Source organism: Mastigoproctus giganteus, chromosome 4 (genome assembly GCF_048544385.1).
Source record: "Mastigoproctus giganteus isolate SK-2022 chromosome 4, ASM4854438v1, whole genome shotgun sequence".
In the NCBI taxonomy this organism is placed as follows: Eukaryota; Metazoa; Arthropoda; class Arachnida; order Uropygi; family Thelyphonidae; genus Mastigoproctus; species Mastigoproctus giganteus.
The window spans coordinates 145,903,115-145,923,781 of record NC_143578.1 but is presented as its reverse complement, the minus strand read 5'-3'; the positions used below and the strand labels follow the sequence as shown (position 1 = coordinate 145,923,781).

The window sequence follows — 20,667 nt, the reverse complement described above, 5'->3', positions numbered from 1 at the left end:
ACCAAAAAAAGCACTAACTATACCTATCACTGGTATATTTGTATCATCGTAGGTAGTGAAACCTAACAATACAATAAATAAGAAAATATATTTTGTATTTGGGGTAGAGAGAAAGTAGAAATTGATACTGAATGTTAAATGTAAAGCATATTTTATTAACAGCATGGCACCAGTGGCAAGTGCCTCACTTGCATACCCCTAGCACTGGCTGCATCCTTCCTAAAATAAAGTTTCCAGACCTGTACACAGTATTCAAGATGTGGCCTCACCATTGCCTTATACAAAGGGATAATCACCTCCTTTTCCCTTCTAGCAAAATTCCTTTCAGTAATGTAAGGGGTAACTTCCTGTTTAAATTTACTGCAAGGAACTTTTCAGAAAAAAACACCGATTGTACTGCCTCCACGCCAGTTATCATTATTTCCAAATGGAATATTGACAACTACTTTCCATCCATTTGAAGCAGAAAACATTCTCCACTGCCCACACTGTAATGGATTACTTTCTGATTACTACTGTTCAATGGCATAGCCAGGGTAGGGTCAGCAGGTACATTGTACCCTCCTGATACTGAAATCTGGTATGGTGGCACATTTTTAGAAAAAATAATACTGCGATATATATTGTACAACTTAAGTATTTATTCAATGATTTTAAAAATATTAACTTTTATATCTATAACTCATCATTTATGTATTATTTTTTCAGTTCATTTTTTTTTTACATTATCATTAGCATTAGTTAAGGCATACGATGCAAGAAAGCAAGCTTATGCAGCATCAGCCAAAGGGAACCCCCCCCCCATTTCACTCATCTATTCACTCCAAATGCTTATCAAGCTCAGCCTTAAGTTTATTTAAGCTGTCAACTTCCACAAAAAGAGATGGAAGTCTCTTCCAGCGATCAACTACCCACTGGCTAATGGCAAATTTCTGCACGTCCATTTTACAACAGTCTTTCCTCAATTTGAATCAATGCCCCCTCAGGTTCTTAATCTGAGCAAGAGGAAATATCCCATCAGCACTGAGCCTGCTCAAACCATTCAAGGCCTTATATGCCTCAATCAGATCACCTCACGTGTGCCTACTCTCCAGGTGCTGCAATTTGCAAAACTTAAGCTTATCTTGGTACTAGCACCCCTTTGTTCCCCTTACCAATCTCATTGCCCTTCTCTCTGCTCGTTCCAGCAGCTCTACATCCTTTCTAAAATAAAGTCTCCAGACCTGTACACAATATTCAAGGTGTGACCTCAATTCAAGGTGTGCAAGCTCATTGCCTTATACAAAGGGATAATCACCTCCTTTTCCCTGCTAGCAAAATTCCTGTATATCATTGACAATACCCCATGATCTGCTCTGGCAGCTTGTCTGCATTTCTCACAAAATTTCATATCTGACTGCATAATCACTCCCAGGTCTCCAGTTTATACATGCGCAACAGTATCAAAAGCTTTCTTGAAATCCAAGTATATGATATCAAAATTATTTTTTTCATCTAATTCCTTTGTAACCATATCATAGTATCCAATCAAATTTGTCAGACAAGACTTCCCCTTAACAAACCCATACTGTGTCTGAATTATTGCTGCAGTCTTGTCTAGATGATCCTGCAATGCATCTTTAACCAGTGACTCCATTATTTCACTTGGAACAGAAGTTAAACTAACTGGTCTGTAATTACTCGTGTCATCTATCCCCCTTTGTTAATTCAGGATAGATTTGCACATTTCCACTCCGTAGGGAATTCCCCTGATTCCAAGGATGCTCTCATAATTATGGCTAAGGGTTTGCTTAGTTCATTTGCCTCCTCTAATATAATGTATTGATCCCATCCACCCCAGGTGCCTTCCTTATGTTTAACTTCAACAATTTCTCTTCCACTTTGCTCTCAGTTATTACATTAACATTAGCATTAGTAAGGCATATGATGTAAGAAAGCAAGCTTATATAGCATCAGCCAGAAATAAAAAATAAAAAACCCTTCCCATTTCACCCATCCATTCACTCCATATGTTTGTATAGTTCTGCGTTGAATTTTTTTAAAGTTGCTGACCTCCACTACAACAGATGGAAGTTTGTTCCAACTATCAACCACCTGCTGGCTAAAGGCAAATTTCTGCACATCTATTCTACAATTGTCTCTCCTCAATTTGAATTTATGCTCCCTCAGGTGAGTAATCTGAGAAAGAGGAAGATCCCATTAGCATTGAGCTTGCTCAATCCATTCAAGGCCTTATACACCTCAATTAGATCACCTCGCAGGTGCCTAGTCTCCAGGCGCCTCCGTAGCCAGGTGGGAAGGAGCAGCAGTGCGTAGTACACGCTTCTTGATTAGACCGGGGTTCGAGCCCGTCACCACCAAATATGGAGGATGCGGAAAGGTCAGGGAATGACCACCGCATATCCCGGAGCAATATGGCCTTAGTTGCTAATGCTCCTAAAAAAAAAAACCAAACCAAACCAAGCCTAGTCTCCAGAAGCTGCAATGAACTTAAGCCTTTCTTGGTAACCCCAACCTTTTGTTCCACTCACAATCTCGTTGTCCTTCTCTGTACTCGTTCCAGCAGCTCTACATCCTTCCTAAAATGAGACCTAAAGACCTGTATACAGTACTCAAGGTGTGGCCTGACCATTGCCTTATACAAGGGGACAATCACCCCCTTATCCCTGCTGGCAAAATTTCTGTATATCTTTGACAAGACACCATGAGCTACTCTTGCAGCCTTTTTGCACTGTTCAGAAAACTTAAAACTGACTGCACAATTACCCCCAGATACTTTTCATTCTCCACTACTCTGAGTGTAGTACCACCCAGTTGATACGGTACTCTGGGGTTACTGCTACCCTTATGCAGTACTTTTCATTTGTCAATGTTAAACTTCTGTTGCCACCTCTCAGCCCATCTGCTCAACTTTTCCAGATCATGTTGCAGTAGTGTACTGTCATTACTGTCATGAACAACTCGGCCAACCTTTGTATTGTCTGTAAACTTAGACATTAAGCCTGAAGAGCAGTGTCCATTGATAATCAATCTCTGTCTTCTCTCATTCAACCATCCTTTTATCCATTGTAGCAACTTACACTTAATACCATACTGCTCCAATTTGTACAGTAGTCTTCCGTGTGCCCCGGTATCAAAAGCTTTCCTAAAATCCAAGTATATGATATCAAAATTATTCTTTGCATCCAATTCCTTTGTCACCACATTATAGTATCCAATCGAATTTGTCAGACGAGACTTCCCCTTAACCCATGCTGTGTCTGAACTATAACTACAGTCTTGTCCAGATGATCCTGCATCACTTCCTTAACCAGTGACTCCATTATTTTCCCTAGAACAGAAGTCAAACTAACAGGTCCGTAATTACTCTTGTCACCCTTTGATACCCCTTTGTGAATTGAGGTCACATTTGCACATCTCCAGTCCATGGGGACCTCCCCAGAGTCCAAGGAAGCTTTCATAATTATGGCTAAGGGTTTGCTTACTTCCTTTGCTAAACATGTGACCACTAATAGCCAATATTACAAGGCTGCAATATTGAACTGGAATTTGTAAGAATTTCAGTGTTGGAACAAGTCATGCCATAGGGCAAATAAAGAAAAAATAAAACTTGTAATCTATTTCATAGATGTTCTACCACTGTGAACTAACTTTATTCTAAAACTGTAAGCAGTAGGCATGTTATACAGCAAGTTTTGATGGGCTGTATGAAGAGATGACTGCACTGATGGTCCTATCATTATGAAATGCTGTTAGTATAATAAAGCTAAACCAATTTTGTATGATTAATGGGATTCAGTATGCCTTAAGCTATGATCTAATCATGTATATCCACAGGATATTATTAAAAATTAAATATAACATAGTGCATTTATTTAAATACTAAATTTGGTTTAGCTTTAATAGATCCTGGCAGTTAATTCATTCAGCAATGGCTTATTAAGCAGGAGGTGAGTATGGCTATAATAAGCCATTGCTGAACAAATTAATGAGAAAGTTAACAGTACTTCAAGCACTAGCTGAATAATTATATAATATACCCTGGCAGTTGTTTACAGGTTCTCAGTATATTAAATTAGTTTAGCTGTAATCAATAGTTATTTATAGGTTCTGTATATATCAGATTGGCTTAACCAATTTAGTATTAGTATTACTAGTGGCAATGATGCAAGAAAGCAAACTTATATAACATGAGCAAAAAAAAAAAAAAAATATATATATATATATATATATATATATATTACCCATTTCACCTATCCATCTCTTCCAGTAGTTTGTCTAGTTCTTCCTGGAATTTATTCAAACTATCCAATTCCATAACAGCAGATGGAAGCTTGTCCAGCATTCAATCATCTGTTGGCTAAAAGCAGACTTCTGTACATTTAGTACATCTATTCTGCAACTATTCTTCCTCAGTTTGAATTTGTCCCTCTCATATGCACAGTCTGAGCAAGATGAAGAATCCCATCAGCATTGAGTTTTCTCAAGCCATTCAAGGCCTTAATTAAACATCTCAGTCAGATCACTTTGCAGGTGCCTAGTCTCCAAGCACTGCGATTGAAGCATTTCTTCATAAGAGCATCCCTTTGTTTCCCCTCTAGTCTCATTGCCCTTCTCTGTAATAATGCCTTAGTATTTTTTCTTATGTGTATAGTACACTTTTTGGATTACTGGGCTGTTAGAATCTGTTCAGTTATATTAAAAGAAGATGCAAAAGAGATAGTTAAACCTTTAAAGAGATCATTCATTTAATAATGAGAGCATTCTTAGATTCAGAAGGAGTACCAGCAGACTGGAGATGTGAAAATGTATCTACTATTCACATGACTGATTTAGAGGTAAATTGAGTAACTACAGACCTTTAAGTTTAGTCTCTGTAAAGTGTGAACAACAGAAGTAATGGAAGATCATCTTGATAGGAGTAGAGCTATAAGGCAATCACAGCATGAGTTTTTTAAATGGAGATCAATGCATCACCAGTCTGATTAACTACTATGAGTTATCACAAAGGAACTGGATGCAAAGAGTTATTTTAACATTCCATACTTAGAATTCAATAAAGGCCTTTGATACTAGACCATATGTGCAGTTGTATGAATTTGAGCAATGTTGTATTAGGACAAGTTTTTCCTCTGTAAAAAATGATTAGCATTAGTAGAGGTATATGATACAAGAAAGCAAGCTTATGCAGCATCAGCCAAAAAAAAAAAAAAAAAACCGCTCCCATTTCATCCGTCCATACGTTCCAAATGCCTGTCCAGCTCAGCCTTAAATTTATTTAGGCTATTAGCTTCCACATCAAAAGATGGAAACCTGTTCCACCAATCAACTATCCACTGGCTAAAGGCAAATTTCCACTTATCTATTCTACAATTATCTTTCCTCAGTTTGAAACTGTGCCCCCTCAGGTTCTTAGTCTGAGCAAGAGGAAGAATCCCATCAGCATTCAGCTTGCTCAACCAATTCAAGGCCTTATACACCTCAGTCAGATCACCTCACAGGTGCCTACTCTCCAGGTGCTACAATTTGCAGAACTTAAACCTTTCTTGGTAAGAGCACCCCTTTGTTCCCCTCACCAATCTTGTTGCCTTTCTTTGTACGCATTCTAGCAACTCCACATCCTTCCTAAAATGAGGCCTCCAGATCTGTACACAGTAATCTAGGTGTGGCCTGACCACTGCCTTGTATAATGGGATAATCACCTCCCTGTCCCTGCTAGCAAAATTCCTATATATCATTGACATTGACAAGACACCATGACCTGCCCTGGCAGCCCATCTGCACTGCTCAGCACAATTGACTGCACAATTGCCCCCAGGTCTTTTTCACTTTCCACTTCCCTGAGTGTAGTACCACAGATTTGGTACATTTCTCTTCGGTTATCGCTACCCATATGCAGTACTTTGCATTTGTCGATGTTAAACTTCAGTTGCCACTTCTCAGCCCATTTGCCCAACTTATCTAGATCCAGTTGGAGTAGCATACTGTCTTTATTGTCGCTGACAACCCTGCCAACTTGTGTATCATCTGCAAACTTAGACATTAAACCTGATATACCTTCATCAATATCATTGATAAATATACAAAACAACAATGGGCCCAACATCAAACCCTGGGGAACTCCACTAACAACATTTGTCCACGAAGAGCAGTGTCCATTGATTACCATTCTCTGTCATCTCCCACTCAACCATCCCTTTATCCGTTGTAGCAACTTACCCTTAATGCTATACCTCTCCAATTTGTACAGCAGTCTTCCATGTGCAAATCAAAAGCTTTCCTAAAATCCAAGTATATGGTATCAAAATTATTTTTGGCGTTCAGTTCCTTTGTGACCACATCATAGTATCCAATCAAATTAGTCAGACGAGACCTCCCTTTAACAAACCCATGCTGTGTCTTAACTATTACTGCAGTCTTGTCTAGATGATCCTGCAATGCTTCTTTAACCAGTGACTCCATTATTTTCCCCGGAACACAAGTTAAACTAACAGGTCTGTAGTTACTTGTCACCTTTTTAACCCCCTTTGTAAATTGGTGATACATTTGCACACCTCCAGTCCATGTGGACCTCCCCTGAGTCCAAGGAAGCTCTCATAATTATGGCTAATGGTTTGCTTACTTCCTTTGCTGCCTCCTTTAATATAACTGGATAGATCCCGTCCACCCCAGGTGCCTTCCTTATGTTTAACTTCAACAATTTCTTCTCCACTTTGTTCTCAGTTATTACAAAATCACTTGCCTTCCTGTTAGCATTTGATAAACTTCTGGCACTCCCTTCATTGAATGACTTCTCATATGTGAATGTAGATGCGAAATACTCAATCAGTTTATCAGCTACCTGAGCATGATCATCAATAGTCAACCCATCTATGTTAAGTGGTCCAATCTGATACATCCCTTTCTTTCTAGAGTTTACATAAGTAAAGAACTCTCTGCTGTTTTACTTTGCAAAATTTGCCAAAGATTTCTTGTAATCTGCCTTCGCCTGCCTAACCTCCTTTGTGACTTGATTACAGACTAGTTTATACCTGCCGTAGGCTTCTGTGTCACTTGATACTTTATATGCATCCCATACATTCTTCTTCTCTGCCATGAGCCTCATTAATTCCTCTGACATCCATTTAGGCCTAAACCTTGAACAGTGTTTCTTAGTTGGATTAGAAGTATTTCTTAGTTAAGTGATAGAAGACAGAGTAATTATAACTGGCTGCTGCCTTTCATGAACTAATGTGTTGAGTGGGTTTCCAACTCATCACATTAGTTCATGTTGGGATCCTGGTGAATAAATTTAAGGATGATTTGGAAAAAAGTATTAGAAGGAATGGAGAAATGAATGTTTTTTTTTTTTTTTTTTTTTTTTAGCTAGTACATCTATAAGTATTGCTTTTAACCCTGAGTTAAGTATGCAAAATGCAATTCCTCTGTGCACATGAAAAATCCCCAAAAAATAATTCAAAACTGTTTTTTGATGCCATTATATTTTCAGTCTTTTCTGAAGATGACTGTGAAAAGTACATGTTTTGTATTAAAAATTTATTTTAAATTAATTTTTGAAAATTAAAACTTTCTCAAATTTGAGTTGCCAGGCAGAAGCATTGGTTGGTGTCTATTTTTTTAAACAGCATATAGAAATTATATACTTTTTCTGTTACTCATTGAGATTTTGGTGTATTTACATGTATATAATTTTTTCCATAGCTGTGGGACTGGGATATGTGGATGAGACTACCAGATATTCGAAAGGGAAGAGAATGTATAGTTCCTGATGTGTCCCGTACGTACCATTTTGGTTCTTCAGGATTAAACATGAATTCCTATTTTCAAGATGTGTATTTTAAGAAACATGCATTTAATACACAGCCTCATGTTGAACTAAAAGATCTGGACAGGTAAATGTTAATTGGAAGTTTTCATTTAATTTACTGCTGTTAGTAAAATTATAATGCAGTTGTTCTCTAAGCTTATGTTCTCTGCTTAATTAATCAGCATGAATTTTATTTTAGCGTGAAACAAGAAAGTTACGAAGAAGTGATACATGATCTCTTAAGGTAAGTAATACTTTCCTCAAAAGTCTGTCATTTGTAATTCATTTATCTTATTTTTTTAATATCAATAAACCTGTTGTTTGTTAAAAACCAATTTATTATTTAACCCTCAAAATTTAGTGAGTCATATTTAAAAAAATATACAGTGGTACAATTAATAATGCCTTTGATTAATGATACTTTAGTTTATGATGTGCCTCTCATAGAACCTTTGCATCTGATTAATGATGAATGCCTCAATTAATGATATCAGTGCAATAATATTCTGGGCTCATTTTTGGCCAAGAAAAGTGCTCATGAGCCATGCAGTCTTCATTTTTGGCCACCCAAGTACCCCTAAAGTCAAGCATTAATTTTAAGCCGACAACAATACTCTAAAATCATGCAGTTGCATTTGAGTGCTTGGAGTCCATTTGTCTGGGATAAGTGAATGTGAAGGAAAAGAAAAGCAGGGAAATCAATTTCTATGCAAATGAAGAAAGATTTTTCAAAATATTAACATTGAAAACAATGTTAAAGTAAGTGCACCTGTAAGTGAATGTGGTGTTATGCAATCCACGGTTTTGACAATCATTAAACAAAAAGGATGCATTAAAAACAATGCAAGTGATGGATGCTTTTACCAGTTTTCAAAGGATTAATTTTAGAAATGGAAAACTATTAATGCTGTGGTTTGTGAAAAATGAAATGAAAGATGAATTTCAGTGCTCAATTTATTTATGACAGGGCTAAAGCTGTGATTTAAAATGTGACACTTCACAGTCATCAGATTCCCATTTTGAAGACTTTACAACTAGTCAAGGATGGTTTAAGCATTTTAAAAGAGACAACCACAGTTAAAAGTGTAGCCAGGCATGTGAAGCTGCAAGTGCAGATAAATAGGTTGTTTTGTGAATTAATAGAAAAGGAAGGTCAATTTTTTCACCAAGTGTTCAGTGGATGAGACTAACCTCTTTTGGAAGAAGATATGAAGTTCTCTGAGCAGTGCAGACGGGCTGCAAGAGTAGCTCATGGAGTATTGTCAATGATATACAGGAATTTTTCCAGCAGGGATAAGGAGGTGATTATTCCCTTGTATAAGGCAATGGTCAGGCCACACCTAGAGTACTGTATACAGGTCTGGAGGCCTCATTTCAAGAAGGATGTAGAGCTGCTGGAACGAGTACAGAGAAGGGCAACAAGATTAGTGAATGGAACAAAGGGGTGCTCTTCGAAGAAAGGCTTAAGTTTTGCAAATTACAGTGTCTGGAGACTAGGCACCAGCGAGGTGATCTGATAGAGGTGTATAAAGCCTTGAATGGTTTGAGCATGCTCAATGCTGATGGGATTCTTCCTCTAGCTCAGAATAATCACCTGAGAGGGCATAAATTCAAATTGAGGAAAGACAGATGTAGGATAGACGTGCGGAAATTTGCCTTTAGCCAGCGGGTGGTTGGTTGGTGGAACAGACTTCCATCCCTTGTAGTGGAGGTTGATAGCCTAAATAAGTTTAAGGCTCAGCTGGACAGGTATTTTGAACGAACAGAGGGGTGAAGTGGAAGTGATTTTTTTTTTTTTTTTTTTTTTTTGGCTGATGCTGAATAAGCTTGCTTTCTTGCATCAAATGCCTCTACTAATGCTAATGCTAAAGATTCCAAACATAATCTTGTTGCTTGGTGCTAATGCTTCTGGCACTTCAAATTAAACTCCACAATTGTGTATTGCTCTATAAATCTCAAGGTATAAGCATCAAAAGTTTATCCAAGGTGAATTGAGGGTCAAACCACAAGGCATTGGTGACCCGGCAGATATTTATTGAATGGGCAGTTGAATTTTTTGTCCTGCTGTGAAGAAGTACTAAGATTCCAAAGAGAACCAACATAACTAAAAATGAAGCTGCTTTGCCAAGCCTATGAAGGACAGGATTATCTTGTTGCTTGGTCCTAATGGTTCTGACAACTTCAAATTAAATCCTACAGTTGTATATTGCTCTATAAATCTCAGAGTATGAGCAGAAAAAGTTTATCCAAGGTGAACTGACTGGTATTGAAGGCACTGCTGTTTTTATACTGTGTACTTGGCCATGACCCTCAGCTTTCTGCATTCTTTGGGATGCAAATTTGATTTCATCAAAGTGATGTTCCTGCTAGCCGACACCACTTCTTTATTCTGGCCTGTGGATTAACAAATGATAGCCAGCTTCAAGAGGCTTTACATGAAGATGGCATTTAGTAAATACTAAAAAGCAACATTGATGATGTCATGATGCCAAAGGAATTTTGGAAGACAAAGTTCAACATCTTGGAGTTGTAAAAAAACATTGTCATGTGGCAAGAAGTCTTAATTCACTACCTGAATGCTGCTTGGAAAGCTTTTTGGCTAGCCATTCAGCATTAAAGGCTTTGAGGATCAGGCTAATGTTGATCGAGAAATTTCTGTTAGTCAGTCTATTGGACTTGAAGTGGGCAAAGAGGACGTTGAAGACTTTGAGTCTTATGAAAGGGAACTAACTGCTGAAGACCAGCACCAGTTGAAATCTGTGATCAAACATGATGTTGGAGAAGACAAAAGAAAGCAGGATGATAATATATGACAACTGTAAAAGTTAAGAAAATTCCATATCATTAGAACCAGGAAGAGATTGGCTGCAAGGCATAGAGCAATGTTAGTATAAATATTTTTTTTACTAATATGAAATTCTCAAATACTATTCAGTACTGTATTGTAATGTTCATTTTTCAGTGAAAAAGTTCAACTTCCAATATTATTGAAATGGATTAAGCCTTTAGCATGTATTTCGTATGCTGAGTAATGATAATTTTGGTTTGTGATTGAGGGATAAAAGGACCACTGTATATGTATATAAAGTGCATAAATATATACTTTTGTAATTATAAAGCAAGTGAAAAGTTATAAAGCAAGTAAGATGCTAATTTCATTGTTAGAGCAGCCAATGCACACACACAGCTGTTCTGCATTGTTTTTCTGTCTTTATTGTCTAGAGATATTATTCCTCATATACTGTAACAGAGATTATAGACTTAAGCTCACTTCAGAAATTATTAAAACTTAGCATAGTACTAGGCCTTGCAGAATAAGCAGGTTTGGATTAAATAAATTAAATAATTAATTTATTAATTGTATCAAGAAAAATTACAATAGTTTGAGAAAAGAAAGGTACTCTTATGTTTTTCTCTCTTTACTGCTGGGGATATTATTGTCTCTCCACTGACAGCGACAGCTTGGGAATGCTCACTTTAGAGATAGTTACTTTATTCACCACTTAACCTAAAGTTTCTCATATCACTTTTAATTGAATTGAAACTGGGAATGCTGTATTGGCCCAGTGGAACAGATTAATAAAGAAGCAGGATACCATTTCATTGCAAGTATTGAATTATTTTGAGAAAAAAAAAACACTGGTCCTGCCTTCTGTATTCCTATCTGGGGATACTCTTGTCCTTCTAGTGACAGGCAGCTTTTGATATTCGTAAAAAAATTACATTGTCCATCAAAAGATTTTCTTCCACACTGCATGATTTCTTATATAGATTAGACACATTTATTTGCATTTTGATGCAGATTGCTGATTGAGACTATATGTTGTGTGATGAAGAGCCAAATAATTCCAAAACCAGTAACACCAATGCCCTTGAAGTTTTAATAATTTCTGAAGTGAGCTTAAGTCTATAATCTCTGTTACAGTATATGAGGAATAATATCTCTAGACAATAAAGACAGAAAACAATGCAGAACAGTGTTGTTATTTTCTCATACTATTAATATTTTAAAATTTAATTCCTGAATTTGATGCTTAGTATTGGTAGTGGCAAATGATGCAAGAAAAAGCAAATTTATACAGTGCCAGCAAAAAAAAAAAAAAAAAACACATCTACTTGATTTCTTGTGGGATTCTATTGTCAGTCAAGGTTATTGTTATAGTCAAATTGTCACTGATGGACCATTATTCATGAACCTCACAGTTTGAATTTGCCACTACAGTAATCTTGTTTGCAATTATAAATTCTACTTGTTTAAGGAAAGAATTACTAAATTCTTTTGTTGTCCATCAAAAGATTTTCTTCCACACTGCATGGTTTCATATGTAGATTAGACACATTTATTTGCCATTTGATGCAGATTGAGACTATATGTTGTGTGATGAAAGAATTACTAAATTCTTTCATCAGACAAGAGAATTCAACAGAAACAATTGTCTAGAGATCCCCTATAGAGAGCATCCTAAGAGAAATAATTGCAAAGGATGACATAAGCAATGAAAGCCAGGAATGTGTAGAAATTACATAAAATAATTAAAACTGTGTCACAACCGCAAGCAAAACAGACATTAACTGAGGTGGTTTGATGAGGCATTCAAGCACACAAAAGCCCTAGAATGGTCCTCATTGAAGTGTGATTAAGAGGCTTATCAAGCTGAAACCATAGGGTGCTATTACTCTTATATAATGAATGTCTAGCAAAAGCAAGCCCTTTACAAACTGAACAGGAGGTGGTGAGGTGTTATGATTTTGGTTAAAAAGCATATGGATTCTCAACCATATGTCCAGTTGGCATAGACCATTGTAAAGTTGAGTTAGTCTGGTGTAACATAAAACCCTGGAAAAACAAAAATGAGAACAGTATGTTATGGGCCAATTGAATGTGATCATTTGAACAGCTATACAGAAAAATATTGTGGGCCAGTAAATCAATATCAACTATTGATTTACTGCATATTTAATTTTTAATTTTCCAGTTATTGATTTGGAAGCCTTGGGTAGTCACTCACTCACTCACTCAGTAGCAGAACATTTCTCAATTTACTGGATAACTATTTTCTATGCAGTCCACTTTATCTGGCAATCAGCAGTGACTGTTCATGTATTATGAAACTTCAATTGAAGGAACCACTAAATGGCAGTGTCCATATTTGTGTGGACATCCCAAAACTTCACTTGTTATCTACATTAACAAGTGAAGTTTTGGGATGTGGATACAAAAAGAATACACAATTCTAACTGAGAGTTAATTGATGTGTTACCATAACAGAGGAAAGTGGAGAAGAAATTGCTGAAGTGCAAAGTAAATAATGTGCCTAAGGCTGATGGAGTCTATCCAATTATATTAAAAGAAGCAGTAGAAGAGGTAAGCAAATCTTTAGCCAGAATTATATGAGAGCATCTTTGGAGTCAGAATAAGTCTCTATAGACTGAAAATGTACAAGTGTCTCTCCTCTACACAAAGGGTGAAGTGAGTAAATAGACAACTATAAGCTTGACTTTTGTGCCAAGAAAAATCAAGGCGTCAGTGGTTAACCTAGCGGTGAAGGTAGGTCACCTGACAAGTGACCTTTGAAAATAATGATCCCATGTTAACCATTAATTAATGATTTACAACCGAAAGTTTTTTTACCTTCCTAAATATAATCAAACTTTAATGCAGTTTTTTTCTGAAGTGATAGTTTTTTATGGTATGTTGTACCGAAACTGTGTGCAAGGATCTGTAAGTGACCCACCGCTGTCTTTGCAACTGTTTGCTTGAATGGTGTAATAGTGGACAAGCACTGATGTAATGTTTGTTTATACTTTCACATTACTTGATTTTCTTCTCCCACTTGTTCAGTCTTACCCTAATTGTTTTTGAAAGATTTGTTTTCACATAATAAAGATGGAGATACAAAACTTGATATTCACTCAAGATGGCCACTTCACTGCAGGAAGCATGATATGTAGTTTGTTTTTTTCACATTGTGAACTCTCCAAGTTTGAAATAAACCAAAAAATGAAAGTAATAGTACTGAATATATATATAATGTTTTTTTTTTAAATTTATTTATAATATTTATATGCATTATTAGTAGAAATATTTGTGCATGTGCATATTTGAAATTTTGCACACTTAACAGTCTTATAAACTGAAAATGGAAGAGAATATGAGATTGTTTCTATTTTATGCCTAAAACATTTTTTGTGCAATTTTCAGCAGAATTTTTATTTCTTTATTTATTTTTTTTAAATGAAGAGGTGCAAAACACCATGTTTTAAAATTTTTATTTTTTTTATTAAAACTTAAAGTACATTGTAATAAGCACTGTTGTCTGTTGTAATAAGTCTATTGTAATAAGCACTGCAATCCATTAAAAAAATGAAATATTGACACTGTTTAAGCAGAATAAAAAAAATAATAATAATAATTTTTTTCCCAGAAATTAATGAAAGTTGGTCACCTGTCTTGTGACCCATCACTGTTTTTGCTACACTTTGGGGCATCCCTGCCAAGTTAGAGAAATATTGCTGAATCATCTGGACAGCAATGCAGGTACATGATAATTGCAGCATAATGTGTGACCTTCGCTGACCAATCTGATGACTATTTTGATTTCAGTAATTTTTTTATATCTCACTTTTTCACCTTTGTTCAAGGGCATAATATTTTGATTTTATCATTGATTTGACTGGGCTTCAATATATGGAAATGCTGCCACCCATAGGACTTTTAGTATTATTAATATTATCTTTACTTATATAAACTCAAAAAGGAAGGGGATGAATCAGATTGGCCCACTTGATATCGATGGTTCGACTGTTGATGATCCTGCTCAGATAGCAAACAAACTGGATGAGTATTTTGCAGCAACATTCACACATGAGGAGCTAAGGATTGAAAATGCCAGAAGGTTATTAAATTGTAGCAGGGTGCTCAATGATCTTGTAATAACTGAGAGCAAAGTGGAGGAGAAATTGTTGAAGTTAAACATAAGAAAGGCACCTGGGGTGGATGGGATCTATCCAGTTATATTAAATGAGGCAGAAAAGGAACTAAGCAAACCCTTAGCCATAATTATGAGAGCATCCTTGGACTCGGGGGAGGTCCTCATGGACTGGAGGTGTGCAAATGTATCCTCAATTCACAAAGGAGGATCAAAGGGTGACACAAGTAATTACAGACCAGTTAGTTTCACTTCTGTTCTGGGTAAAATAATGGAGTCACTGGTGAAAGATGCATTGCAGGATCATCTAGACAAGACTGCAGTAATAGTTAAGAGACAGCATGGGTTTGTTAAAGGGAGATCTTGTCTGACCAATTTGATTGGATACTATGATATGGTCACAAAGGAACTGAATGTCAAAAATAATTTTGATATCATATATTTGGATTACAGGAAAGCTTTTGATACTGTTGCACATGGAAGACTGCTGTACAAATTGGAGAGGTATGGCATTAAGGGTAAGTTGCAACAATGGATAAAGGGATGGTTGAGTGGGAGACAACAGAGAGTGGTAATCAATGGACACTGTTCTTCGTGGACAAATGTTATTAGTGGAGTTCCCCAGGGTTCAAAAGGTTGGCAGAGTTGTTAATGACAGTAAAGACAGTATGCTACTCCAACTGGATCTAGATAAGTTGGGAAAATGGGCTGAGAAGTGGCAACTGAAGTTTAACATTGACAATGCAAAGTACTGCATATGGATAGCAATAACCCAAAAGAAACATACCAACTCACGGAAATGGAAAGTGAAAAACATCTGGGAATAATTGTGCAGTCAAATATGAAGTTTGCTGAGCAGTGCAGATGGGCTGCCAGGGCAGGGCAGAGTCTTGCCAATGATATATAGGAATTTTGCTAGCAAGGATGGGGGGGGTGATTATCCCATTGTACAAGGCAATGGTCAGGCCACACCTAGAGTATCGTGTACAGATCTGGAGGGCTCATTTTAGGAAGGTGTAGAGTTGCTAGAATGAGTACAAAGAAGGGCAACAATATTGGTGAGGGGAACAAAGGGGTGCTCTTACCAAGAAAGGTTTAAGTTCTGCAAAGTGCAGTGCCTGGAGATAAACACCTGTGAGGTATTCTGTTTGAGGTGTATAAGGCCTTGAATGGGTTGAGCAAGCTGAATGCTGATGGGATTCTCCCTTTTTCTTAGATTAAGAACCTGAGGAGGCATATATTCAATTTGAGGAAAGACAGTTGTAGAATATATGTGCGGAAATTTGCCTTTAGCCAGTGGGTGGTTGATTGGTTGAACAGACTTCCATCTTTTGTTGTGGAAGTTGATAGCCTAAATAAATTTAAGGCTGAGCTGGACAGGCATTTGGAATGAAATGGGAGGCATTTGTTTTTTTTTTGTTTTTTTTTTTTTTGCTGATGCTGCATAAGCTTGCTTTCTTGCATCGTATGTCTCTACTAATGGGAATACTAAAGGAGGATGCAAACCTGATACTAAATAATCAAAGAATCCTCACATTTGGATTAGAGGCCCTACCACCAAAAAGAAAGGGACCTAATGTTAAATTAATTCTCTAATTATATACGACTTGGATAAGGACATAACCCCGACTGAGATCCAAACAGAGCTGTACATAAGAAACTTACAGCAAGACCATTCAGGGGAGGAACAATCAACCATCATGACTCCGAGATTTCAGACTAAAGCTAGAGCAGCAAACACCACCAACTGGGTGGTAGAGCTCTCATCAGTGGCCTGGAAGATTATATGTCAGAAAAACAGTCTTTATCAACTGGGGCAGCCACTGCCTCAGGGAGTACGTGCCTGTGTTGTAAATTCGGGCATACTGCCCACACCTGTGCTCAGACTCAGCCCACCTGCGGCCATTGCATGGAGTGGAGACTGGGGACACAAGTTTAAAAACTGTCCAAATAAGGACAAAGACCCTATCTGTACTAATTGCAAGTCAGTAAAAATGGAATGCAAACACTCGATAAAGCACCCCAAGTGCCCCTCATACATCAAAGCCAAGAGCATGTACCAAACTTGGAACTGATTAATGGGTACAACTAAGAAATTCAATACCACGGAGATTAAAATATTCTAGCATAACACACAGAGGGCCATCTGTACATTACATAATCACAGAGCCCAGCACTGCAACCATAAAGAAGAATAGACCCTCCCAGGGAATGGGCCCCATGGTGGAGCCGGGAGCTTCAGACCCTTAGGAAGGTCACAAATAGAAGGAAACAATTCCAAAGAGCCACAGGTCTTGGCCGCAGGCTGAGGTGGAGGCCTTAAAACAACACTACAGGGAGGTAAGAAGTTTGTCTCCACCGCTGGAAACATGGATCCCTGGGGGGTTGTATACAATGTAACCACGAACAAACTCCCCAGTAGAGAAGTCCTCACAACAACCCGAATGCCACAAGGCACTCTAACAACAATGTGGGAGGAATCAGTCAACAACCTCCTAAACGCAATACTGACGGAACCATCACAGCCCACCAGTGAACAACAACTCAAGCTGTTCAAAGAAAACAAGGAATACCTCATGGAACAGAGGGAACCACCATTTACAATGGAGGAACTCCAAGAAGTGGCTGCCCTGATAAGGCCCAAAAGATGCCCCGGAAGAGAAATGCTTGAACCTGAAATAATAACGAAGGTTGTTGACCTAGCACTCTAACTTCTCCTAAGATTGTACAATTGGTGCCTGGAGGCTGGCTACTTCCCTGTTGAATGGAAAACAGCAAATGTCAAATTAATTCTCAAAGCCCCAAGCAAAAATCCAGCACTCCTGGAATCATATCGACCCATAGTGCTCCTAACACTTTTAAGCAAGCTATATGAATGGCTCCTTCATAGACGGATCCAACCGTACTACTCCACTACCAACCTTCCTTGAGGCAAAAACCAATTCGGATTCAAGCCGGGTCACTCAACTGTCGATGCGATGAGAAACCTACTCATATCAGCCAACAGAAGTACTTTCTCGCTAATGCAGTGATTTTGCTCAGGCGTTCGACTCACTTTGGTAGCTGAGTGTCCTGGGCAGGCTCAGAATGGTGCAGGTCCCAAGCAACCTTTACAATAATATCAAAACCTACCTCTCACACCGAAAAATAGAAGAGAAAGTACCATACTAGCAAATCAGCAGGAACATCCACAGGGGATGCCCCCAGGGTTCCATTCTCTGACCACTGCTGTGGAATATAGCATTTGATGACTTTCTGAACACCGGCCTTGGGGAGATGATAACCCAGGCATTTGCAGTTCTATTAAATTCTCACTGTGACAGCAGATAATAGGGCACAACTTGAGACTCGAGCAAATCAAGCTCTACATACTCTACAGCGGTGGGCTACGGAGCACTTTCTGCAGATCTCGCCCAAAATTACTTCCATCTTGTCTCTTCCCACTGCAAATTAAAATAGATCATGCTACAATCAAATTTGCTCAACAAATGAAATACCTCAGAATCATTTTTCACAGCAAGCTCACATTCCAACCACATCTCAGGACCAAGATTAGGAACTATTCGGCCCCGCCTCTCTACTACAAGACCACTTTTCTCCCAGCCATCACATATCCCATACCAATATAGTACCATAGAACCAGACTGGCCACCAACAAAAGAATTCTGGACTTGACACAACAAATAATATTGCTCAAAATCACCTGAGCCTGCAATACTGTGAGCGTAGGCGCTCCAGGTTCTTACTGGATCCTTACCACTAGATCTCAAAGTGGTCAGATGCGGACTACTATACTACCTGTCACAAGGAATCTTTGTGACCTACTCAGGCTTTATGATTGAACCCACAAACACTAAAAATGGAAAAAGCTCTGCTCTTGACACACCTAAAACAGGAATGTGTTTAGGTGTGCCAAGTCTTTGGTTGAGTCTGTCCAAAGGGGAAGTAACATGATGCTTCATACCTGATGTAGACAGGCTTTTCCTGAAACTACCTGCATGGTTCACCCAGGCCGGTAGTTGCCACCTACTTATTGACGGGTCACGGCCCCTTCAACAAGAAACTAACATCTCTGGGCCTCCTCCAAGATCCCAACTATTTGTGTGGCGAACCGGCAAACTGGACCCACCCCGTGCACGAATATACAAACTATGAGGACCTAATTGCTGTGGGACCAGGAGCATAATCTCTTGGACACAAGCGAAAAAGATAAGAACTTCACCAGATTCACACAGGCACTCTTTGCCAGAACCCATTCTGTGATCAGGAACTAAAGACACAGTGCGCCTTGTTAGCAGACATGAAACTTCGACAACCACCAGACTATGAGCAAATACACCAGCACTGAAACCCAAATTGCCTGATCCAACCAACCTACTTGACCCACACCACAGAAATGATGGGCCCACTGGATGGAAAAGGTTTTGGACCACCCTCCCTGATGACGGGAACAAGATCAATGGACCAGACCCATCCGGGATGCAAAAGACATAATCTGCAAGACGCTCTACCCTGGTCAGGCATCTACCCCATGAACGTGACTGACTTGAACTTACCTGGACAGGCACATGGCCCACGAATGACATGGGGGCACTGGTTCTGACTGTCTCGTTGGACCCGTGTCTTTTCCCCACGTTGAAAGCAGATTTGCTGCAAGTGGGCCAATTGGCGACCCGGGCTGGCCGCTCTTGCTTGGATTGCTTTCCACTCCCCTTCCCTGGTGGGGGGAGGTGACTATCCTCTTGTCTCTTCCCCTCCTTGCCACCCCCATTTTTTCCCTCTGGTGGGGCATGCCCCACTGACACCTTTCCTGTTGACCCCATATTTCTATCTCTCCCCCAGTCTTTAGTCTCCCCCCCTACTTTATCTGTACACAAGCAAATGCCCTACACGTCCAAATTACTGTTCGCCAATAATTTTGGTCTTTCCAATCCTAGCACTATCACCCCCATGCGAAAGATCAACTTTTTTTAATTTTTTTTTATAGGTTCTAGCCACTGAAATCTCAGGAAATTAGATGGCAGGACCTGCCAGAGTAAATTTCAAGGCTACTGGATACCTGGTCTGCCTCCAGCGGCTAAATGGCCAGAAGAACAATGGTACATAACACTATACGTATACAATATCCATACACTTTTAAATCTCAGGCCTTTCCAGTGAACTGGAACACCCACAATAAATTCAATGTGGAGATGGGGGAACTCCCTGGTGCCGCTTGACACTAAATACATTTTACTTTACCCGTTACTAGATAGGTATCCCATGATTTCTGTCCACTCAGTGTATATGCCTACAGAATTACATAAAAGAAAATAATCAATGATAATACTTAACTTTGGTATCATTTAAAAATTTTCCAATTCAACAACTCAATTGGAGCTTGCCATTAAAAATCATTTTAATATTAATTTCTTCTTAAGGTATTTTTCACACTTCTAAAAATTTTACAATTCAAGAGCTGAATGGAGCTTGCCATTATTAATGTAGATATTAATTATTATCGATTAATACTAATTATTTCTTAGCTGACCATAAGAGATAATTACATAATGATTATGTAAAATCTGTTTGAACATGCACCTGTTCAACAAATAATAAATTTTGATGTTTTTTTTTTTTTTTCAAAGTAACTTCTATAACTTAACAGTGCATAATGAATAATAATTTTCTTTCTTATTGTTTCCATAATATTTCAGGAAGGCAGTAGTTCTAGATCACAGTAAATCACCTTGCGAAGAAAACTTCATTCCTGACACTAAGGTATGCCTAACATATATCTACAGGAAAACCATGTTAATTTGAATATCAAGGGGACTTTAAATTATTAAATTTGTATTATTCAAATTATATAAGCAACATTTAAAATTGTGTTGTCAGTATCAATATGCTGTATGTAACAGTTGGCAATAATATATTCTTCATTGCAAAGGT

At 38.1% G+C, this 20,667-nt stretch overlaps 1 protein-coding gene across 1 annotated transcript in view; it reads left to right on the top strand.

Moving 5' to 3' along the window:
- Positions 1-20,667, top strand: part of LOC150087117 (protein O-linked-mannose beta-1,2-N-acetylglucosaminyltransferase 1-like) — a 275,054-nt gene that overhangs the window by 212,749 nt on the left and 41,638 nt on the right. Inside the window, exons 14-16 of the mRNA XM_090372379.1 lie at positions 7,702-7,892; positions 8,007-8,051; positions 20,433-20,496. Coding sequence (XP_090228505.1) covers positions 7,702-7,892; positions 8,007-8,051; positions 20,433-20,496 — 300 coding nt within the window. The remainder of the gene's footprint in view (positions 1-7,701; positions 7,893-8,006; positions 8,052-20,432; positions 20,497-20,667) is intronic.